At 40.9% G+C, this 26,020-nt stretch overlaps 1 protein-coding gene across 2 annotated transcripts in view; it reads right to left on the reverse strand.

The window, feature by feature from the left end:
* Positions 1 to 26,020, reverse strand: part of LOC145354910 (ATP-dependent RNA helicase with zinc finger domain-like) — a 377,450-nt gene that overhangs the window by 175,300 nt on the left and 176,130 nt on the right. For both annotated transcript variants that reach the window (XM_080206535.1, XM_080206534.1), the window contains one exon: positions 24,099 to 24,282. In XM_080206535.1, the coding sequence (XP_080062661.1) occupies positions 24,099 to 24,282 (184 nt within the window). The remainder of the gene's footprint in view (positions 1 to 24,098; positions 24,283 to 26,020) is intronic.

Genomic DNA, 26,020 nt, shown 5'->3' on the forward strand with positions numbered 1-26,020 from the left:
TTGAAAGCATTTAGATAGTTACATGGGTACAATGGGTATCGAGGGATATGGACCAAATGGGGGCAATTGGGATTAGCTTAGGGGTTTTAAAAAAAGAGTGGCATGGACAAGTTGGGCCGAAGGGCCTGTTTCCATGCTGTAAACCTCTATGACTCTAATACCAGGGAAGAGTAATGGCAAACATTTTTGTTGACTGCAGAGGGGTAACGGTGTGGTTTCTCAGGGGTTAGTACTAGTACCACTGCTTTTCTTGATCGATATTACTAATCTAGATTGGGTATAAAGGGCACAATATCAAAATCTACAGATGATACAAAACTTGGAAGTATTGTGAACTGTGAGGAGGATAGTAGTAGACTCAAGTGCACATGAACAGACCATTGAAATGGGCAGATGTGTCTCATTTGAAATTTAACGTGGAAAAGGGTGAAGTGGTATTTTTTGGTAGAAAAGACAAAAAGAGACAATAACATACAATTTTAAAGGCTGCTAAAGGAACAGAGGGATCTGGGAGTATATATGCACAAATAATAGAAGATAGCGTGGAGGTTGTTTTTTTATAATAGATTGTGGCTTTGCAAATAGAGGCACACAGTACATATAAACATAGAAGATAGCAGTAGGAGGCCATTTGGCCCTTCAAGCCTGCTGTGCCATTTATTATGATCATGGCTGATCATTCAACTCAATAGCCTAATCCTGCTTTCTTCCCTAAACCTTTGATCCCATTCACCCCAAGTGCTATATCCAGCCACCTCTTGAGTATATTCAATGTTTTGGCATCAACTACTTCATATAGTAATGAATTCCACACACTCACCACTCTTTGGGTGAAGAACTGTCTCCTCACCTTGATCCTAAATGGTCCTGAATCCTCAGAATCCCCTAGTTCTGGGCTCCCCCACCATCACGAATATCCACCCTGTCTAGTTCTGTTAGAATTTTCTAAGTCTTTATGAGATGAACTACAGCAAAAATAATCCTAACCTAGTCAATCTCTCCTCATACATCAATTCCGCCATCTCCGGAATCAGTCTGGTAAACCTTCTTTGCACTCCCTCGAGAGCAAAAACATCCTTCCTTAGAAAAGGAGACCAAAACTGTACACAATATTCTAGGTATGGCCTCACCAAGGCCCTATACAATTACAACAACATATCCCTGCTCCTATACTCGAAACTCTCGCAATGAAGGCCAACGTTTCATTTGCCTTTAACGCCTGCCGCATCTGCATGCTTACCTTCAGTGACTGGTGCACAAGGATACCCAGGTCCAGCTGCACACTCCCCTCTCCCAATTTACAGCCATTCAGGTAGTAATCTGCCTTCTTGTTTTTGTTTCCAAAATGAATAACCTCATATTTATCCAAATTATACTGCATCTGTCACAGATTTGCTCACTCACCCAACTGTCCAGATCATTTAGAAGGATCTCTCCTTTCGCATCACAGTTCACCCTCCCATCCTATTTACATCTGCAAACTTTGAGAAGTTACATTTTGTCCTCTCATCTAAATTTGTAATATATATTGTGAATAGCTGGGGTGCCAGCCCTGATCCCTATGGCACCCCACTAGTTACTGCCTGCCAATTTGAAAAACAGCCATTAATTCCTACTCTGTTTCGTCTCTGTCAACTGGTTTTCTATCTATCTCAACATACTTCCCCCAATCCCAAGCACTTTAATCTTGCACGATAATCGCTTGTGTGGGACTTTGTCAAACGCTTTCTGAAAGTCCAAATATACCACATTTACTAGTTCCCCCTTGTTAACTCTACAAAAGCAAGCAAGTTACGATGCCTCAAATGAAATATTTTGTCCAACTATGGGCACCACACTTTAAGTAGTATGTGAAGGCTTTACAGACAATGCAGGAAAGATTTCTGAGAATATTTCCAAGAATGAGGGATATATTGGAGAAACTGAGGTTGTTTCCCTTAGATAGGGTAATGTTGAGAGAAGGTTTGATTGAAGCATGGAAGATAACAAAGGACTAAACAGAGTAGATAGAGAAACTATTCTTATTGGCAGAAGGACTGAGAACTAGGGGACACCTATATAGTGTTATCAACAAAAGAAGCAATGACATTGTGAGAATTGTTTTTAATTTGCAGTGAGTGTTAGAACCTGGATGCACTATGAGAGTGGTGGAGGCAGATACAACTGGGAATTTGAAAAAGAAATTGGATAAGCACACAAGAGAAAGTATTTGCAGACCATGGAGAAAACAGGTAGGGTAGTGGGACTAATTGAGTTGCACTTGCTGGAGAGCTGGCACAGACATGGTGGGCCCAAATGGCCTCCTTCTGTGCTGAGATCATTTATGATGCTCATTTGCCATCCTCATAGATGGCAAAAACATGTTCATTAGTGAGTAGACATGAGAAGTATGATGAAAGGCCAGCAATCTGAAATTTTAACTTTGTTTCTCTCCACAGATACTGCCTGACCAGTTGAGTTTTTCCAGCATTTTTTGTTATTATTTCACCATTCCCCACCTTAGCTTAGAAATCCATTCAGGAAGCTCCAAATACTGTACATGTGGAACTGCCAACATGACATGGCAGCCACTGTTAGAACATTTATGTGACTGAAGATTTGATTTTGCTGATTAAAAATGAAGACATTTGGTTTACATGCAATAAATCGGAACCTGCCTCAGGCTTTCTTAATGTAAATGTCAACATCTGAATTGCACAAATGTTGCATCTGAACAGCTGACATGCTGTAGGCTTCTATCAGGCATCACCACATTCAGCTACAGCACTTTTAATTTTATATTTAATACTGACTGTCCCAAGTTAGGACACAGCTTGCTCATTACCTCATCGCATTTTTGAAAAAGTCACTTTCATCGAGATTTATGAGGAAAAACTGGATTTTTTTTAAAAACAGAGTGTAATGTCCTAACAATGTTAGGGGTTCTGGATTTTACACAAAGATAAAACATGGTTTACACACATAGATTCAAACTAAGACACAACAGGTTTCATTGAAAGAGATGTTCTTTGCACTGCACAGATACAAAACAAACTAAAACAGCAGCTTCTGCACATACCCTAATGACATCACCATCAAATCATGTTCAGCTCTGAAAGCAAATTACAATCCATTTAAAAATCAACTAGTTTAATTTACAATTTAAAAATCTGAACTTCACTTCATCAATTAGTAATCACCTGGTTAAAAAATGTACTTCAAAAACAAGGCCCTTTCTGGAAAGCACAAGAAACATTTCACTTTGTAGTTTTGGAACTTGAAAATCAGTCCAACATTTAAATAGATAGGAAAATTCATCAAATACTCAATTGTTGTACTTATTTCTAGTTCTTCCATTTGATCATCTGTGTTTTGTAGGTTTCGTTTATTAGTGAAACTTGGATATAATTTTCCTTGAACAGTGATGGCCAAAATATCTGGAGACAGAATATACAATCCAGCATCTTGGAATACCCAAATTAAATAACTGTAAGTAGCATTTATTCTGTCGTCTCAAAATGCTCCTAAAGATTCAGTGAACACCACTAATGCAAAGTCATTTAGAAGTTACCAAATCAATATTAAAGTTCCTGGTTAATTTTGATAGTAGAACGATGGATATAAGCAACAGAATTAGTGACAAACACAAAATCTAATTCTATCTTTTCATTTTTATACAAAGAACAACAACTGGGAACTAAGTACACATCTAACATAACATGGTACATATCATCTGTACTTTGGAAATGCATCCACCATTACAGCAGCCAAAAAGCACTTCTTGGACAGGTATACAGTGATTAACTCAATGCAACTGATTGCCTCTCACTGAGTAACCAGCATAAAGGGATGGTGGAAGGCTGCTGACTTCCACTGAGGAAACTGTAAATAGTCTTGCAGGTCACTCAGAAGTATCTCTGAACTTTAAGGGCTTTACTTCAAACTGCGCCATCTTAGCAAATGTGGCACCAGTGAAGGTTGTCTTAGACATCAAGGGCACTGGTGGAGTGAGCACAAATAATGTCATCTTGAGAAAGGACAGCAAATTCTTGCTCCCTGGTCCCACTGTTACACCCATGAGGCAGCACCTCAGCAATCCTCATAATTTGCTGGAGCACAGATTGCTGGACTGATGAGAAAGCATGAGCACTGAGTTGCATCCATTGGATCGCAGTAGTCTGAGCCTCCATACCAGCAGTTAGAAGTATCATGATCTCTGAGCTTCCAAGGCAGCACCAAAATATTGTGCCATAGTGAAAACTGAGACAGTAGCATGCAAACATGAGTCGCATGAGTCGCAAAAACCCAGCCTGCAGGTGCAGCAGGTGGTCAGGAAGGCGAATGGGATGCTGGCCTTCATAGCGAGGGGGATTGAATATAAAAGTAGGGAGGTCTTGCTGCAGCTGTATAGGGCATTGGTGAGGCCGCAGCTGGAGTACTGTGTGCAGTTTTGGGCGCCGCACCTGCGCAAGGATATTTTGGCCTTGGAGGGAGTGCAGAGGAGGTTTACTAGGCTGATACCGGAGTTGAGGGGGTTGAGCTATGAGGAGAGGCTGAATAAACTAGGCCTGTACTCGTTAGAGTTTAGAAGAATGAGGGGAGATCTCATTGAGACGTATAAGATGATGAATGGGATGGATAGGATAGAGGTGGAGAGACTCTTCCCGCTCAAAAAAGACAGTAGGACTAGGGGGCACAGCCTCAAGATAAAGGGGGGGCGGTTTAGAACGGAGTTGAGGAGGAACTTCTTCACTCAAAGGGTGGTGAATATCTGGAATTCTCTGCCCGTTGAAGTGGTGGAGGCTGCCTCGCTAAATATTTTTAAGAAGCGGGTTGATGGGTTTTTGATAAGAGAGGGGATTAAGGGTTATGGGGAGAGGGCGGGAAAGTGGAACTGAGCCACGACAGATCAGCCATGATCTTATTGAATGGCGGGGCAGGCTCGAAGGGCCAGATGGCCTACTCCTGCTCCTATTTCTTATGTTCTTATGTTCTTATGTAAACACTCCATCATGGGTCAATCTGATAGTGCTGCCATAGGGCTCCCCATCATTTCTACAAGGGAAGGATGGGCTGCGAGCTCCACATATTAGCTTGTGTGATGATGGAGCCAGACAACCCCATGCTTCTAGCCAGTGACTGAAAGCTACCTGGCTGACCTGCCACTTTGGTGAGCATCATTTTTGCTATTTTCCTCATCTACATCCCCTGCCGCACAACTGGTTTGTGAACTCACCCTTTGCATACCAACAGATCCAGCCCCTTGCCTGACCGCAACTCACTCGGGTCTAGTGATTCACCATGTACAAATCCTGACTCAAGTACTTGCAATTCAGAATCTGAGTTAGTGGCTGCAATTGCAAATGCAAAGTCAAGCATGGTGATTCTTCCTCAGATCTCTGATGTTTTCTTGTCCTGCTGTTTGAAAATACAATAGCTGAGCAGCTAGCAGCTCTTAATTATCTGAAAGTACAAATGAATAAAAGGGAGGGTTAGGAGTGATGAAAGAGTATGTGAAGAGGAAAGCAGGAATTCTACGTTCAGCCCATTTGTGGTTTTCATTTCATGACAACTCTCAGGATGCGGGTGAGGAGTGAGTCAAGATGGTGCAATTCACTATATTCTGGGTGGTTTTGGAAGTCATGATGTGGGTATGCTGGCGTTGGACTGGCGTAAACACAGTAAAAAGTCTGACAACACCAGGTTTTAGTCCAACCTATTTATTTGATATATTATCAAATAAATAGGTTGGACTAAAACCTGGTGTTGTCAGCCTTTTTACTGGTTTTGGAAGCACCAGTTGCCACATGCCATGAAATTCATGTCCATAATCCTATGCACCATCTCCTTGAGGATGCTAAAGAGCCGCAGGTGCACTGGTTCACCATTGGTCCCGTTTATACTCCTTCCTGTTGTGGGTAACCTTCTTCTGCAAGGTAGGGCGCAGAATGTCAGTGACTGTTTATCAGTGTGCTTGGGTGATGTGCATGTCTTAGCTGAATAGCTGAAGATTTGAGAAAGCGCTTACAATTGTTGGTCTGATTGGGAGATAAGTGTAGGTGAGGTGCAGTTTCTGCTAGTAGTGGCTCTAGGAGTCCTCCTGGGTGAACGATGGAGTTGTGTTGCATAGAACAATGTGCGAGGTAGTTGGTATTATGAGTGCGTGATCTGATGTGTAGCTACATTCACTCACCTTGACTACCCAAATTGGCCTTTTGACTAAGATCAAATACTGGATCAAGCTCAAGATGGGGTGCAATGCCTTATCTTGTCAGCCTGGATCTTTTTGTTTCTCTTGTGGGGACCATGAATTGGATTCAGTTGGATTTTGAATTTGATTTTTGAGCAAGGAATGGATTGGGTTTGCCTGGTTCATTCTGAGCATTGGCTTTGTAGCTTTAAGGATGGAGTAATAGTTTTTTTTAAAAAGGTTATTTCTTTCTGGGACTGCTGCCATGTTCTGGGAGTCACACTCTGGACGTTAACCATCCTTGCCATTTGCTCCCATTCCTCATACGTACTCTTAATTGATGCTTCCTGCCCCAGCTCAAAGGTAACCTCCTTCCACCGCTCTGACTAGTGTACCCAAGATGATGTTACTAAAATAGGGAGCCCTTTCCTTCAGCTGGTTTACCATTCTTCTTCTAAGTGTTAAGATGCATCGAGCAGCCAATCTCTTATAGGGACTCCATCTTTAAAAAGGGGAGGCTGCCTTTAACATACATTTCATCACAATGCTCCCCCTTGCAGTGCTTTGTGAACACTGGCCATGCAATATTCAAGACACAGAACATGTTACAATTGAGGAAATGAGATAGGCACACAAATGTTACATGCTGTCCACCTCATTTCCAATGGATACAGACAGGTCAGAAACCATGGTCCCTGTACCCAAAAATCAGGGAAAACAAATTCACAGCTCCAACTATTTTGTAATGTTGTCAGAAGTACCTTGCCACTTAAGGCATTCTTTAATTAATTAGTTGTTGTAGCTAGAAGATAAAAAGGCCATTGTACACCACTTAAAGGATTGGCTCCAACTACAAGTCCATCAGTAATTTTGAGTGACGGTTGTTGCTGAGAACAAGACAATGATGACTTTGATTGGATGGCATTCCCTGTAATTGATTCCAAATTGGCAGAGAATTCTTCCTGGAGATTTATATTGGCAGTCTTGAATCAGTAAATCATGTTTACCTCTTAGTCAAAAGACTACTACGTTTTATAAGTTGAGGAGAGCTAAGCCAGGGTGATATTGCTGAGAATATTATGGTAAATGGTTCTCTGTTTGAAGGGACAAGTTATGTCTGTGGTCTTGTAAAGCAAGGAATGCAGGGAGACATAAATCCCACATTTCGCTGTCTGATCTTCCATTCAATAAGACTAAAAACACTTCAGCTTCAAGCCTGCATCTCAATTCAATAAAAGCGTTCATCTGGTCCATTACTCGGGGGGGTGATACTTAACTCAAGTGAATATCTAATATAGTGACCTCAAAACATGACAATCATTTGATAACACAATGAAGTGTAAAGTGAGTCTGACTATGTAGCAAATACACATTTCAGAACTAAGCTACAACTCAAAAGGAAAATGCTCCTGGATGGTTCATTTGAAAAAATAAAACTGCAGCAAGCCACTCTGCACCTGAAATGGTTGTTAGATATTCAGTAACCTAGGAGATCCGGCATAATTGCCTGTTCATCATATTGTCACACAGACTAAGTATATATTTGCACAGATTTTCAACTGAAGAATTTAATTTGAATCTCACCATTCACCCCGTCATTTCCTGTAATGTGCAAATCACTGGAATCCATTTATTATCTTTACATATTTATTAGCTGTGCCAGCAAAGCTGAAAATTCCCAAATATAAAACTTAATAACTGGATGATGAATGTTTTCGTGGATTTACCAGCAGTTTGATGAAAGCAATTTAAAGCATAATTAAACTATCAAATAAACAATGATCTCAGCCTTTACAAACAGAACAGGTGTAAAATTTCTACAAAAGCACTGTGGACTTGGACCTTTTTTTCAAAAATCAAGGGATCTATTGAAACCAATACATATATGTGCACACTGTCAACACAAAGCAAACATTAATATGCAGAAACAAAACAGACAATAGAGGTCACACATCCTTCGAAGTCTATAAATAGAGGACACTACGTAGATTCAGATATAATAAATTTATAAAGATGCTTTTAAGAAAGAAAACTGCAGCCAAAAGGCAAATGTTGCTGCTCACTTGCCATTGACTGTCCTTGCAAATATATGTACGCTGCATTATCTTGTTTTTTTTTCAGCACTACAGATATATCTTGCGTAGGTCCTGTAAAACGTTGCAGAAGTCCACTTCAGTATAATAGTGCCAAAAGGCTAATAAAGCAATCCTCTCCTGAAATCAGTACTGCGGCCTCAACAAACAGACCATATCCCATCAATAAAGGAACAGCAAAGTAACCTGAGAACAGCATTTATTCAATGGTCAATTGATGCAAACTCTTGAGATCAACAGTCACTATACAGAAAGCAATGACATAAGGGAGTGAAGCACACAACATCAGACGTTCTTTTTGAGCTTCTGTCCCATGCACACACTGCATGATGGGAGGAAACACCAATCCTAAGCGTAATTTGAAATTTACACTTCTGCCCTCTCATCCACAATAGTGGTCAGCTTACATTTATATCACTAACGTCCTTTTATGTTTCAATGGTTTGGCTTTGATTTAAACCATGCAAGCCCAGTGCCACAATAAAATATGGAACAGGATTGCAGTATCCCAGTTTTCCCAAACCCAGCTCAGTGGCTGGCAGGAGAAAAGAAACTGCTGAGGCCATGTTTTGCCTACAAGGGTGGTAAAAGCAATGTCAAAAAATGCACAAATGCATACATTTCCACGCCTAAATTACAATTGTATTTACATAATTGTAAAATATCCAAAGACCTTCACAGGAGCTTTATCAAACAAAATCTGACACCAAGTTACAGAAAGAAATATTAGGGTCAAGACCAAAACAAGATGTAGAATTTAAGGACCATCCTAAAAGAAGTAAAGAGAAGTGCAAAGGTTTACGGGGAGCATTTTGGTGTTAAGGGCAACGGCAGCTGAATGATGAAATGATTAAAATTGGAGATGTGCAAGAGACCTGGAGTGGAGGAATGCAGAAATCTCAGGGGGTTTTAGGATTGGAGGAGGTTAAAGAGAGAGGGAGAGCCAAGGCAAAGAAGGGATTTGAAAGCAGGGATGAGAATTTTAAAATAGAGGACTTACTGGATAGGCCAAGAGCTCTGGTGATAGATTGCATGTTCTTGGTTTGGGAATGTATGTGGCTAGTAACACATCTGAAAATTAGCTCCACAAGCAATATATAAATAAAACTGAAATACAATGACTAAGTCAAATCTCTTTACAGTTTGTGTGAAAGCAACTGTAGACAAGCATACCTGCCCTCCAAATTTTCACCACACATCAATTTCAACTTATCCAGAACTCCATTGCTCATATCCCATCTCACATTTTTTCTCTTTTCACACTCTCCCTACCAACCTCTATTGTCTCCCCACTATCCAGTGTCTAAAATATAAAATCTCATCTTTTTAGACTTTCACTCAATTCTACTTCCATGCATTTCCATCCCCATGACCCAGAACTCACCCTTTACTCTTGTCTCTAACACACTGAATGGCTGTCTTTCTTCATCTACAATCCTGCATTCCCAGCCTTAAATGAATAGTTTCAGCGTTTACTGACTTTATTGTGCCCTCATTAACCTCTGCTAATTGTCTCTGAGGTCCGTGTCCTTTGTTTCCTGTAATTCACCTTTGATAATTTGTCGCAGGAAAGGCACAGCACAAAATTGAATTCTTGAATGAACTGGGCAATGTATATGTCAACATGTTAAGATATAAAAATGTCAGACTGGGGAATTGCATTAAAGTCTTCCACCTAATTACAGCATGTCACACAATTATGTTAATGTCTCCTCATCAATTCCAGATCTCCAACAACTTTTACCTTCAAATCAGACAGAAAGAAATTTCTTCCATTTCCCCTCCCTGCAACTCAATTTAACTTCAAACCAAAACAGATGAAGTCAATTCTAAATTTTGAATGGTTGTTCCAAGATGACTTCAGGGGATTAGTAACATTTAATTCCATTATGGTTCCATGATGCAAAGAGCTTCCCTTTCATACTTTGCAAGCAGCCAATTTATTCAGCACAGCAGAACATGCTGAGTTTCCACTTTTTTTATAATTGGTAGTAATTTAAAAAATTGCTCAAGGTTGGGACAAAAATTCATATCCTGGCGAAGTGTAAATTCTGTGATTATTCAAAATAGAAAACAAACAACAGCAGGTAACTTTGAATCCCAGATTAAAAGCACTGATGTAGAACGCTAATCACAGTGTACAATCAAATCTTAATATACAAGTCGTGTACCCTTTATCTAAAACTCTGAGGCCCAACGGCATTTTGGATTTCAGTTTTTCTGGATGCAGAATATAAACTTATAAAAGCCGAAGCATTGGCTAGCTATAGTGTCAAGCAGGCTTGTCCAATCTTTGGGGGCCACAATTCAATTTTTTTCCTACTTAGATTGCCAATGAGCAAATTATGGAAAGATACGGTTTGACACCATATTAAACATAAAGTTCCAAATTAAACTAAGTTATGAAGAAATGACTTGCTCAAAAATAAACAATGTCAAAGCAATAAATTAATTTTTAAAAATTAATAAACATCACCATTTGACTGTGAGAGGGACAGATTCTGACATTCTGGCTCATTCCCAATTCCTTAACGCCCACTGACTTACTGTATGAGTGGGTGTGATTGTGTTGGTTGTAGGAGCAAGTGAGTGGAAATCCAGAGACTGCAAGTGACATGCGCACGTGCCTACACCCCTCCCCCCCCCCGCCCCCCACCACCACCACACATACGCTTTCCCCGACACCCCCCCACACATTCCCCTCCTACAACATACACACACATAAAAACTTCCTCTTGCCCCACATGCACTTGCCCTCCACACTTATTTCCACCCTCCCCACCACAGCTCTCACATACACACCTCTCTATGCCACACACACAAATGTATTCACCCTCACGGCACTTACACTTCCTCCTAACACACACTTCCCCTCTTAAACCACACTCAAACCCCCACAAAAACTCTCTACACACACACACACCCCTCTGACCAGACACACACATACTCTCACCCTCTCTCACAATCACACACCCTTCCTTCACCAGCCCCCCCATTGCATACATTCCTTCCTCCCCACACTTTTCCAGTCCCAAATATACTCTCCCCCCCCCAACACACATACATCCCCAAGACACATAAGCAACCCCTTGACACATTCCCCTCACAAACTCACATCCTGCCACACATGCTTCCTTCCCCGCTCCCCCCCCCCCCCACACACACACAGAACATAACAGCGCAGTACAGGCCCTTCAGCCCTCGATGTTGCGCTGACCAGTGGAATCAATCTAATGACCCTCTAACTTAAACTATTCCAATATTATCCATATGTCTATCCAATGACCATTTGAATGCCCTTAAAGTTGGCAAGTCCACTACTGCTGCAGGCAGGGCATTCCACGCCCTTACTACGCTCTGAGTAGAGAACCTACCTCTGACTTCTGTCCTATATTTATCACCCCTCAATTTAAAGCTATGTCCCCTCGTGTTAGCCATCACCATCCGAGAAAAAAGGCTCTCACTGTCCACCCTATCTAATCCTCTGATCATCTTATATGCCTCAATTAGTTAGTTTAGTTTAGCGTTTAACGTCTGTGGTAGGTAAAATGTTAGAATCTGTCATTAAGGAGGAAATTGCAAGGCATCTTGAAGGGAATTGCTTGATAGAGCAGACGCAGCACGGTTTCATTAAAGGGAAGTCGTGTCTGACAAATTTACTGGAGTTCTATGAGGATGTGTCTAGGGCGGTGGATAGAGGAGAGCCGGTGGATGTGGTCTTTCTAGATTTTCAGAAGGCGTTTGACAAAGTACCTCACAAGAGGTTATTGCAGAAGGTCGAGGGACATGGAGTTGGGGGTAGGGTGTTAGCGTGGATAGAGGATTGGTTGTCAAATAGGAGGCAGAGAGTGGGGGTCAACGGGTGCTATTCGGATTGGCGGATGGTGACTAGTGGAGTGCCCCAGGGGTCGGTGCTGGGGCCTCAGCTTTTTACCATTTATATAGATGATCTGGAGGAGGGAACCGAGTGTAGGATGTCGAAATTTGCTGATGACACCAAGATTGGGGGAACGGCAAATTGTGCGGAGGGTGTGGAGAGTCTGCAGAAGGATCTAGATAGGCTGGGCGAATGGGCCAGGAAATGGCAAATGGAATTTAATGTTGGCAAGTGTGAGGTGGTCCACTTTGGTAGGAAGAATGGTAGGAAGGACTATTACTTACGGGGCGAAAAACTGCAGCAGGCGACGGTGCAGAGGGACCTCGGGGTCCTTGTGCATGAGTCGCAAAAACCCAGCTTGCAGGTGCAGCAGGTGGTCAGGAAGGCGAATGGGATGCTGACCTTCATAGCGAGGGGGATTGAATATAAAAGTAGGGAGGTCTTGCTGCAGCTGTATAGGGCATTGGTGAGGCCGCAGCTGGAGTACTGTGTGCAGTTTTGGGCGCCGCACCTGCGCAAAGATATTTTGGCCTTGGAGGGAGTGCAGAGGAGGTTTACTAGGCTGATACCGGAGTTGAGGGGGTTGAGCTATGAGGAGAGGCTGAATAAACTGGGCTTGTACTCGTTAGAGTTTAGAAGAATGAGGGGAGATCTCATTGAGACGTATAAGATGATGAATGGGATGGATAGGATAGAGGTGGAGAGACTCTTCCCGCTCAAAAAAGACAGTAGGACTAGGGGGCACAGCCTCAAGATAAAAGGGGGGCGGTTTAGAACGGAGTTGAGGAGGAACTTCTTCACTCAAAGGGTGGTGAATCTCTGGAATTCTCTGCCCGTTGAAGTGGTGGAGGCTGCCTCGCTAAATATTTTTAAGACGCGGGTTGATGGGTTTTTGATAAGAGAGGGGATTAAGGGTTATGGGGAGAGGGCGGGAAAGTGGAACTGAGCAGCGACAGATCAGCCATGATCTTATTGAATGGCGGGGCAGGCTCAAAGGGCTAGATGGCCTACTCCTGCTCCTATTTCTTATGTTCTTATGTTCTTAATTAAGTCATCTCTTAACCTTCTTCTCTCTAATGAAAACAACCTCAAGTCCCTCAGCCTTTCCTCACAAGACCTTCCCACCATACCAGGCAACATCTTGGTAAATCTTCTCTGCACCCTTTCCAGTGCTTCCACATCTTTCCTAAAACGAGGCGACCAGAACTGTACGCAATACTCCAAGTGCGGCTGCACCAGAGTTTTGTACAGCTGCAACATGATCTCATGGCTCCGAAACTCAATCCCTCTACCAATAAAAGCTAACACACCATACGCCTTCTTAACAACCCTATCAACCTGGGTGCCAACTTTCAGGGATCTATGCACGTGGACACCGAGATCTCTATGCTCATCCACGCTACCAAGAGTCTTTCCATTAGCCCAATACTCTGTAATCCAGTTACTCCTTCCAAAGTGAATCACCTCACACTTTTCCACATTAAACTCCATTTGCCACCTCTCAGCCCAGCTCTGCAGCTTATCTATGTCCCTCTGCAAACTGCAACATCCATCCGCACTGTCCACAACTCCTCCGACTTTAGTGTCATCCGCAAATTTACTAACCCATCCTTCTACACCCTCATCTAGCTCATATATAAAAATGACGAAAAGCAGTGGCCCCAAAACAGATCCCTGCGGTACACCACTAATAACTGAACTCCAGGTAGAACATTTCCCATCAACTACTCCCCTCTGTCTTCTTTCAGCTAGCCAATTCCTGATCCAAACCACTAAATCACCCTCAATCCCATGCATCCGTATTTTCTGCAGTAGCTTACCATGGGGAACCTTATCAAACGCTTTACTAAAATCCACATACACCACATCAACTGTTTTACCCTCATCCACCTCTTTGGTCACCTTTTCAAAGAACTCATGAGGTTTGTGAGGCATGACCTACCCTTCACAAAACCGTGTTGACTATCCCTAATCAAATTATTTCTCTCTAGATGATTATAAATCCTCTTATAATCCTTTCCAAAACTTTGCCCACCACAGAAGTAAGGCTCACCAGTCTATAATTTCCAGGATGGTCTCTATTCCCTTTCTTGAACAAGGGAACAACATTTGCTATCCTCCAGTCTTCTGGTACTATACCTGTAGACAATGATGACATAAAGGTCAAAGTCAAAGGCTCTGCAATCTCCTCCCTAGCCACCCAGAGAATCCCAGGATAAATCCCATCCGGCCCAGGGGACTTATCTATTTTCATGCTTTCTAGAATTGCTAACACCTCCTCCTTATGAACCTCAATCCCGTCTAGTCCAAAAGCCTGTATCTCAGTATTCTCCTCGACTACATTGACTTTTTCCTGTGTGAATACTGACGAAAAATATTCATTTAGTGCCTCTCCTTTCTCTTCAGACTCCACACAAAACTTCCCACTACTGTCCTTGACTGGCCCTAATCATTCATTTATTCCTTACATACCTATAGAAAGCTTTAGGGTTTTCCTTGATCCTACCTGCCAAAGACTTCTCATGTTCCCTTCTGGCTCTTCTTAGGTCTCTCTTTAGGTCCTTCCAGGCTAACTTGTAACTCTCCAGTGCCCTAACTGAGCCTTCACATCTCATCTTTACATAAGTCTCCGTACACCCCAACAATCACGCATACATGCTCTCCTATGCACGCACACAGATTCTACAGGAAGAATTCACAACATGGAAGAAAAGGAAACAATTTCCACTGTGAAGAAGAGAATGTCTAGAGGTACGACGAACAGCTCCAACTGAACATCTGATCCATACAGGGTGAATCACAGATTCTGGATGATTCTGAAGTGGAGAACTTATTAGGATGGAGGTTGATTTAATTCCTGAGATTACATAGCAACAAAAGCTGAGATATCTTCCTTTAAGCAGACGTGATTGCAGGACATTCACAGAAGAGATAATGCTATTAAAAGGTTACATTATGGTCAATGTAGAATTGAATGAACAAACAATGAAGTTCTCTCTCCATGTGGACCCTATTCTCAGTTCTATTTGGAAGATCATGGCTGGAGGAGATAAAGCTTAACTGGAGTGCTGTCGACAGACTGGTTAATGCCAAATAGAGTGACAGCATCTTCTGGATAAATACAAGAGTGTATTTGAATAGATGCAAGTTAAGCCTAATAGTCAACCAAAAGTATGAAAGCAAGAACGGTGCCATATGCAATTTATCCCAAGGTCAAAGAATTAGTAAGACTTGTCATGAAACCAGATGGTTCAATTCATATTTTTGATTATTTAAAATCAATATCAATCCAGTGTTGTACACTGATCAACATCCACTTCCTTTAATTGAAGATTTGTTTGCTGGGTTATCAGGTGGGTGGAAATTCAGCAAGATCGATCTTTCATAAACATATTTACAGATGAATGTAGCTGTTGAATCTCAACCGTTGTTTACCATCTTTATTTCTAAAGGTCTTATTTGTTATAAAAGACTGTCTTTTGGTATAACATCTGCAACAGCTCTATTCCAAAGATTGAGGGATCAGATTTTAAGTGGTCTCTCTGGTGAACAATGTTACCTGGATGATATTCTAATTACAGGAGTTCACTGAACAAGAGCACTTGAATAATTTAGAAGCAACATTGAAATTTCTTCAAGCACACAGTCTGCATATCAAGAAAGAGAAGTGTGACTTTTTTCAGACATCAGTCCAATATTTGGGTCACGTTATTGTTGATTGTGACATAATTGAGCTCCTTTCTAGGATTAGCAAATTATTATGACAAATTTGTTCCTAACTTAGTAAATCATTGGACAGTAGAATATGAGAAAGCATACAAGGATGTCAAATATGTTTTGCAGAAGTGTGAAGTATTGATTCATTTTAATCCAAAGCCACATTACTGCTTGTTGTGACATTCACCTTATGGAGTAGGGGCAGTAGTTTCACATATTAAGAGTTTGGAAGATGACCAACTGCTTTCACTTAGCCTATTCTGATTAGTGCTGAACCTAAGTATGCTCAGCTACAAAAAGAAGCATTGAGAATCATTTTTGGTATACGAGGGTTTCAGTATTATTTGTAATTTCACATTATTATCTGATCATCGACCCTTAATTACCATCTTTGGGCCATATAAAGGGATATCTTCATTAGCTGCTAGCCAATTCCAAAGATGGTAACTGGTCTTATCTGCACACTTCTATGGTATAAAGTATTGTCAGTCAGAGCACCATGCTGATACATTATCACAATTACCTTTACCTATTAAACAGATGCTACCAAGTAGTTTTGCTAACATGCTTCATTTTTCACTCATGGATCATTTGCCTGTGAGAGTTTCTCCAAAAAAAGCAGGATTTACTCCAGCTTTTACGTGAATTCAGCACTTTGAATTTTTTTGGGCGAATACCAGCCCGTATGTGCCAAGAAAGCTTGAGATGACCATCCAAACTGAGTGGCTACTGTGGGGAATCCGAACGGTCACTCCTCCTCGTCTATGTGGATGCCTTCTTGAACAACTACATGGAGCACATTGTTATATAGCCTGGATGAAGGATTTGCAGAGTTATTTTTGGTGGCTGGGTCTGAGTGCTCAGATTGAAGAAAAAGTGAGACAGTGTCAATCCTGTACAGAGATAAGTAGTAAACTACCGTTGTCTCCTTTACACATTTGGGAGTGACGTAAAATGTCATGGGCAACAATTGCATATAGATTTTGTTGAGGGTTACTTGGTCTTAGTCATAATTGATGCACACTCAAAGTGGCCAGAGATTATGAGATCTATTACAGCTGAACAAACCAAAATCTTTGCAAGATTTGGTGAACCAGAACAGAATGTTGGAATATCGGTAATACATTTATTTTATTGACATGTATAGCACAAAAATCGCAAGGTAAGCAATGCAAACAAACAACTATTTTTCTCACACTAAAGGTCATGGAGTTCAAACAGAGTGCAGTTTTTGGTTTTCAGATTTATAGATAAAGAAAACGTGTTACTGGCTTTTTACAAGATTGTTGAGCTCTGGTCAGAATATCAATGAGCTGCAGCTAAAAGTTGTCATGTTACAGGTCAAAGCCCCATTGTTAGTTAGATTTATCACTCAGTGATTCAATCTAAAAGGCAAATTATTCAATAGGGCATTGTTGCCAAAGCACCTCATTGTTAACCAATTCTGCTGTTAGATTATTTTCTAGAAAACGCAGAATTATAATTCATATGGCAGCAGATGCAGCAGAACCCCCCCCTTTAAAGAGGAAAGAGAATTGACCATTCAGCCCTTCATCACACTGACCTTTGTGACTGAATGATATGACAGGACTTTCAGCTTATGATCTCAACAGATATATGGCGCCTCCAATAATGCAGTACTCACTCAATATTATTGAAAAGGGATCCCACTGATACATAAACCAAGATGAGCAATGACTGACCACATTTGCATTTGCGCAATGGCCCAAATAACAAAGAAACATGCAATCACAATATTCAAAGACAACATATCAATCATCTGGCAGATGAATGTATGCATTCACACAACTAAAGTGGAAATGAGTTCTCCAAGCTTTATTTTATGCAAATTTCAGATATGAAATAAAATCCCTGTGTAATAACCCCTACAAGGTCCATGGGGAAATCACTCATTGATTTCCCTGAGGGGCTACTTGAGTACGAGTTCTCCTGGTAACAGGCAATAGCCTACCCAGCTGGAACTCATTACCTGAGCCTTTTATAAGGCAGATCCAGGAATGGGCCTGCTGAATAACAGTCCCAGGCAAGTAGTGGTTTTACTTTGCATTCTGTAATAAACTATGTTCCTTTCTGGTCGCGCTTCCTCTACAGTGGAGGAGGCCGCCATTTGGCCTACTGATTCTGTACTGACTCTCCAAAAAGCACCTTACCCAAGCCCACATTCCCCCACACCCCCAATCCCCGTGACCCAATGCATTTACCATGATTATTCCACCTAACCTACACATCTTTGGGCTGAGAGGGGAAATTGGAGCTCCAGGAGGAAATCCACGCAGACGCAGGAGAAGGTGCAAACTCCACATAGTCGGTCACACAAGGCCAGAATTGAACCCAGATCATGGCGTTATGAGTTAACAGTGCTAACCACTGTGCCACCATGTCGCTCCTAATGCAGATTTTCTGTTATGAACTGGTGTTCACTTAGACAACACCTGTGCTTAGCAATCGTTGGTTTGGATTGTTACAAAGTTCACTGAGAATGTGTATTAGCTATCTGAGTAGAAAAAAAGAAAATCAGTTCATTTTCCAAGTGATTTAAACAGTGCCAGAAGACACATTGATGTTATGAGATTTCTTCTGACTGCCCATGTCAATCACAGCATCAAGGCAGCAAAGAAAAGACACAAACCATCCGACAATAGGGAAAACAGTAAATGTAATAGCCAACAGGCAATAAGTTTTTTAATGAACCAGAGAAGGCAGATCACAGATTTAACTAGAGTGAGATCAATAGATGGCATGTTAAAAAAAGGCCAAGAACCAATTGAATGTCCCGTGGGCTCCTCTATCCCGATAAGCTGCCAGAAGTTCTTCCACTTTTACGTCTGACCCTGTCAACTACTTAATACAGCCAGACTCTGATCACCCTCCTCTCTCAGTCTGGATCTACCTCTCAAAAGCTTTTTCACCCATTACCACCACCCTCAGACCCAAGGCCTCTCAGTGTTCCCACTCTGTACATTTAATGCTGTTTGGGGGCTTGTACTATCCCTTGTATTCACAGATCTCAGGATCTTCGTTCAATGTTCACCAAGAAGGTCCATCGGACATTTCAGCGTATCAAACTCACCATGAGATCCACAACAGAAGATCTGCTGTAATAATATCGGGCACTTAATAGGCAAATCTTTGTCTTAATATGAAGTGTGATTAACATGCATTTTTATAACCTAAGCCTTAGTTCAGACAAGATTTTTGAGTATAGTAAATATTGATATTTTTCCAGTGTGGATGAGTAGGGCTTATTTCTAAAGTTGAGGAAAAATCCATTAATACCACAGAAGAGGATTTTATTTTATGCTTTGATCTGAAATTTCACAAGGTGAAACCAGTAATTTGTTGCATTCAAATTCAATTAATCAGTTAATGCGATCATTAAATAAATCAACATTCTACACAGTATAGTGCAAACTTGATTTCAGCATCATGCTGAACTAAATAGCAAGCTCACAATATTTCCAATACTGCCGTACAAGATAGTAACCAGAGTTGAGGGGAGGTGGGAAGCAGGCAATGGAGAAAAGTGGCCTCCATATAACCTACATCTAGCAACTGGTTACAAAGCATCAATCCTATAAGGGTAAATAATATGTCTCTAGGGAGAAAGATAATATATTATGGTCAAAGTAAAATGTCACATTTAGCAATCAATCCTGGTCAGATATGCATACACTTATTCGGAAATAACTTCAGTTTGTGTGATGCTCCACACCACACAAAGTAAACTTGCTGCTTACCATAACACGCATATGAGATATCTCAAAAACTCAAGCATCAGACAAAGCCCAATGTGGGGTGCAATATCTTTTCTTGTTAGCTTGGATCTCATTTGTCTCTCATGTGGGGACCATGAATTTGATTAAATTTGAACTGGTTTTTGCAACAAGCAAGGAGATGAATTAAGGATTTGCTTGGTCCACTCTGCACATTGGATTCGTAACTTTAAGAATGGAGTAAGAAAAAATTAAAATCTCCAAAAAACTGCTTACAAGGAACAAATTCTTGAAGTCAAGTTTGACAGTAATTTGCGCAATCAGGAATGGACAGAAGATTTGGGAGTTATTTCTGGATTTGGTTCATCTTTCTGACATCATCCCAATTTGGGATAAATTAACATAAATGCTCTGGTGATGAGTTATTCCCAACACCTACTGATCAACATTGTGTTTATTTCATGCTATGCAACTCAACTTGCTTGGTGCTTACTGTGGCCATTACACCAACATTAGAGCAATCATGTCATTCAACCTGAAGTCATCTGAGTAATGACTATCAATACAACGACTGTATTGTGACAGATTGCACCACTGATGTTTGATTTTTCAATGATACAAACAACACTGATGGTCTGGCATAATAGTGCTATTAATTTTCAGGGTTTTGTGTGATTTTGTAAAATTATCTGAACTTAAGATATTTGAATGAAAACAGATCTCAGGATGTCAAAATCAAAAGGTACGATGTCTTTAATTACCATTCTGTATCCAACTGTTTGTAACTGACAAGTTAATCAACCTCATTATAGATCTGGAATGCGTCAATAGCCAGCAATTAGCTTCAGGCCAATACAAATGCTCATTAACCTATCATAACCTTGAAGAGACAATTTGTTTATAATTGATTCAAAATTTCTTTTATAGTACAAGTAGTAGACAAAACAAAATTGGGAGTGGCAGCTCCCTTGTAAGTTGTCAGGCAGTATTTTAGGAGGACTCTTATAACATATTTTGTTAAAAGCATCAATCGATACAATTTTGTCTTTCACTATTTGTCCACTGTCACAACAGTGGGGAAACATAGCCTATTCATTTTCATAGATTAGTGTCTTTTCCACTCTCTTAACGGTTCATTTGATAAAGTTTGCAATAGTTCAACTTCATGAAGGTTCCATCATACCCAGTCTGACCACATAATTCACACAACAGTAAAAGGCACACAACAATACACAGTTTTCCAAGGAAAGGAAGCACACAAAATAAAGTTAGCAAAGTATTCATAAGATCTTAAAAAAATAGGCATGGGGTAGGCCATTTGGCCCATTGAGCCTGCTCTATCATTTCATAAGATCGTGGCTGATCTGATTGTGGCCTTAACTACATTTTCCTTCCTGTTTCAACATTTGATCAATACCAGTGACTTACTAGGAATTACATATATTTGTGTGCATGCCAGTGAGAGAATAAAAACACTTGCACCTTAATATGCTTCTCCCATCGCAACAAATTGCACATGCTTATTGCCTTAGGGTCCGTGCATAAAGAATGGTGCTTAATCAAGTAACAGCCAGAGATGACACAGAAATTCCACACTGGCATCTCCGTAAGAGGAGAAAATGGGAGTTTTTTTTTCAAATTTACCGAAATGGCTCTCCGTCTTCCTTTCCTGACAGAACCAAGAGGCAGCTATTCCCAACCAGAATCCTTACACTGCAGAAAGAGGCCATTCGGTCTGTTGAATCTGCATTGATTCTCAAAGAGCATCCCACCCCAGCCCTACCCTCTGCCAAACCATAACCCCATACATTAATCGACCCAACCTACACATCCTTGAGCACTAATTTGACATGGCCAATCCACCTAAACCTGCACATTTTTGGATTGTGGGAGGAAACTGGAGCATCTGGAGGAAATCTAAGCAGACATGAGGAGAATGTGCAAACTCCACATACAGTCATCAAAGGTAGGAATCGAACCCCGTTTCTGGCGCTGTGCTAACCACTGTGCCACCTATTTTGATAATGTTTAATTTTTTTTTAATTGAACACAGTCTGAGTAAACGTTATTTCCTGACATAGTTACCCAACTATCAAATTGTAGCTTGCTTTCCATACGTCAGATAGGAAGTAGAATTATAAATCTAGAATGGTGTTGCAAAAGGATATTGTTCAAATAATGGCAAATATCATTAAACTGAATGATACATGGCACTGATTCGTATTGTGTTTTATCTGACTAATTCTGCAATCATTTGAAATTATTTCATCTTACACTGTACTGCCCAAGCAGTTGTTCTCAAATAATAAGCACCTTGAACATAGAACATAGAACATAGAACATTACAGCGCAGAACAGGCCCTTCGGCCCACGATGTTGCGCCGACCAGTTAAAAAAAAAACAACAATGACCCACTAACCTAAACCAATCCCTTTTCGTCCATAAACCTGTCCACAGACCTCTTAAACGCCCCCAAACTAGGTGCATTTACAACTGCAGCAGGCAGGGCATTCCAATCCCTCACCACCCTCTGGGTAAAGAACCTACCCCTGACATCTGTCCTATAACTACCCCCCCTTAGTTTAAAGCCATGCCCCCTCGTGCTAGATTTTTCCATCAGAGGAAAAAGGCTATCACTATCCACCCTATCTAAACCTCTAATCATCTTATATGTTTCAATAAGATCCCCTCTTAGCCGCCTTCTTTCCAGCGAAAACAACCCCAAATCCCTCAGCCTCTCCTCATAGGATCTCCCCTCCATACCAGGCAACATCCTGGTAAACCTCCTCTGCACCCTCTCCAAAGCCTCCACATCCTTCCTGTAATTTGGGGACCAGAACTGCACACAATACTCCAAGTGCGGCCGCACCAGAGTTGTGTACAGTTGCAACATAACGCTACAACTCCTAAATTCAATCCCCCTACCAATAAACGCCAAGACACCGTATGCCTTCTTAACAACCTTATCTACTTGATTCCCAACTTTCAGGGATCTATGTACACATACACCTAGATCCCTCTGCTCCTCCACACTATTCAAAGTCTTCCCGTTAGCCCTATACTCAACACATCTGTTATTCCTACCAAAGTGAATTACCTCACATTTCTCTGCATTAAACTCCATCCGCCACCTCTCGGCCCAGCTCTGCAACCTGTCTAAGTCTTCCTGCAAACTATGACACCCTTCATCACTATCTACCACACCTCCGACTTTGGTGTCATCAGCAAATTTACTGATCCACCCAACTATACCCTCATCCAGATCATTAATAAAAATCACAAACAGCAGTGGCCCCAACACAGATCCCAGAGGCACACCACTTGTAACCGAACTCCATGATGAATATTTACCGTCAACCACTACCCTCTGTCTCCTATCCGCTAGCCAATTCCTAATCCAGTTCCTTAGATCACCCCCAATCCCATACATCTGCATTTTGTGCAGAAGCCTACCATGGTGAACCTTATCAAACGCCTTACTAAAATCCATATACACCACGTCCACTGCCTTACCCCCATCTACCTCTTTGGTCACTTTCTCAAAAAACTCAATAAGGTTAGTAAGGCACGACCTACCCGCCACAAAACCATGCTGACTATCTCCAATCAACTCATTACTCTCCAGATAACTATAAATCCTATCCCTAATAATTTTTTCCAGAACCTTGCCCACAACAGAAGTGAGACTCACCGGTCTATAATTCCCGGGGAAGTCTCTGTTCCCCTTCTTAAACAATGGGACAACATTCGCTAACCTCCAATCATCTGGTACTATACCAGAGGCCAACGACGGCCTGAAGATCAGAGCCAGAGGCAATTCATTGAGGTAATTCATTGAACAACTTTTTGTGCCACCCAATGGAGAAGCAACAGGCCTCAGTCCAATTCATTCACAGCAGAATGGAGAAACTCACTGTATATGTAATCAGAGCTTGTGAAGTTGGGTTTTACTACATTCTCTAATTTGTGAATAATCTTTAAAATTGGCAGTTACTGCTCAGCGTTGAAAGAAACAAACGTTTTGAAGTTATTATAAATTTAGGATAATTCCATTGTGCAGTGTCCATGATCATGATATATCACACGCCAAATATTCTTTGCTTACAAGTAGGCACATTACATGGAATGGTTCTTCTGCGAGATACTTACTCTCATGCACACCTCTACACAGCACTTCAAGAAGTTCTTTTTAATAATTTCAACAAACACAAATATTAAATAACAAGCAGCAGAAACCTGACTGCATCAGCACACTCATGCTGTATGATGATTGCTAATCCAGTGTGACTTGCTTATATGAAGTTAAATAGATAATTAAGAAACAAAGAAAACTGCAAATTTTCAAAATATAGAAGAGAAAATACAATGATATGCAATAGATCTGTGACCATCAGAGCAGAAAAAAGCCAATAGTTTTGACAAAGGGTCTCCAAAGTTAATCAGTTTTCACTTTCTCTGATGCTTCCGGACCTTCTGGCAAATTTTCTAAAAATGTTCAGGTCACTCACCTTGTATGTTCAAGACATGTTCAACAGTGACATCATTAAGTTTCTTTTTCTGCATCTCTGCACGGATTCGCATGGCTTGATTGGCATATGGCGTCACAACTCCTATGCTATTTTCATCCAGCTTCCCCCAGGCCACTGGCCATCTCTTCTGCAAATCTTCCACTTGCTCAGCTACTTCCAAAACCTGAAACAGATTACATTTAAATAGTACATTTGGTATCCTCCCATGGTTCCTATCCTCCCAAAGATAAACAGGTTTGCTTAGGATCATTTAAAAAATGCTATGCAGGAAGACAAATTAGTAAAATTATTTGACAGTGACCAAATTGCACAGAAAATGGGAGTATTTCAGGCTGCAACTTATTTAAGAGGGCCCTTGTACTTGAATAGTCAAGTTGGACAGGCTCAGTTCCAAAATTGGCTATTCTGATGAGCAAGCTGCTCAGCATAGTAATTCTCCACTATAGGTAGTGCAATACCTGCTGCATTACAAACATTTGAAAAAGCATGTATTGACTGGAAAAGATAGAATTCATAGTAACAGATGGATCTTGCACCATTTATGAACAAGGTCATTAAATGTCTTACAGTCCTGGAGCTCCAAACAAAACAGTGAAACTCATAGCTTGTGTACCAGGAATATATATATTAAGTGCAGCATCTTCTTCACTACAATGTCTACTAACTTCAGTTTTGGCACCATATCTGATTCAAGGAAAATGCCTTTGACCAAACATACGTCCAGTGCTCCACTTTAAGATGTTCAATATGATATTGATTCTATGGTAAATTAGAAAGTTTAGTCACCCCAACCTTAAGCTCACCGAATCCTGCCCAGAAAAACAGATATAACTAACATCAATGAAGGCATTAATTCATGACTGACTACTAAGCAACGGAGAACAGCTACATACGTATAAAATGATGCTTCAAAGGACAGCCACATTCTTTCAAATAGAACTGTTACTTGCAATTCTGTATGAGCAATATGCAATGTACATCAAAAAGTAATTAACATCTGCTCACAGACAAACCCATTTATTGATCACTTTTCCTGGAAAGACACCTCCGCACATTTTCTTATCTCCAATTATTTCCATTTATTCTCCACCTTAAAATGGCTGATTTGCTTGCTACAAATTACTTGATGTATTCCACAAAGAAATTCACTGCATGAACTACGCTTTTCTTTATCCATCAGTATCTTAAAGCTTACTAAATTATGATTACTGTTCCCAAACTGCTCCCTGACTGAAACATTGACCACCTGGCCTGGCTCATTCCCCAATACCAGATTCAGTATGGCCCCTTCCTTAGTTGGACAATCTACATACTATTTCAAGAAGTCCTCCTGGATGCTCCTTACAAATTCTGTCCCATCCGCGCCCCTAGCACTAAGTGAGACCCAGTCAATATAGGAGAAATTAAAATCTCCCACTGTGACAACTTTGTTACTTTTACATCTTGCCAAAATCTGCCTATATATCTGTTCCTCTATCTCCTGCTAGCTGTTGGGCGACCTATAGTAAAGCCCCACAACTCCAAAAAAACATTGTGACTGCACTTTTCCTGTTCCTGAGCTCTACTCATATTGCCTCGCTGCCTGAAACCTCTGAGGCATCCTCCTGCAGCACAGCTGTGATATTCTTCTTAACCAATAGTGCAACTCGTCCAACCCTTTTATATCCCCTCTAACCCAACTGAAACATCTATATCCTGGAATGTTAAGTTGCCAATCCTGTCCTTCCCTTAACCAAGTCTCTGTAATAGCAACAATATCATAGTTCCATGTACAAATCCAAGCTCTAAATTCATCTGCCTTACTTGTTACACTTCTCGCATTGAAAAAGTTAATACGCTAAAGTGGGGGAAGGCTAATTACAACAATATTAGACAGGAGGTGAAGAATGTAGATTGGGGGA

This window comes from Carcharhinus amblyrhynchos, chromosome 18 (assembly GCF_965287045.1).
Source record: "Carcharhinus amblyrhynchos chromosome 18, sCarAmb.v2.hapA, whole genome shotgun sequence".
In the NCBI taxonomy this organism is placed as follows: Eukaryota; Metazoa; Chordata; class Chondrichthyes; order Carcharhiniformes; family Carcharhinidae; genus Carcharhinus; species Carcharhinus amblyrhynchos.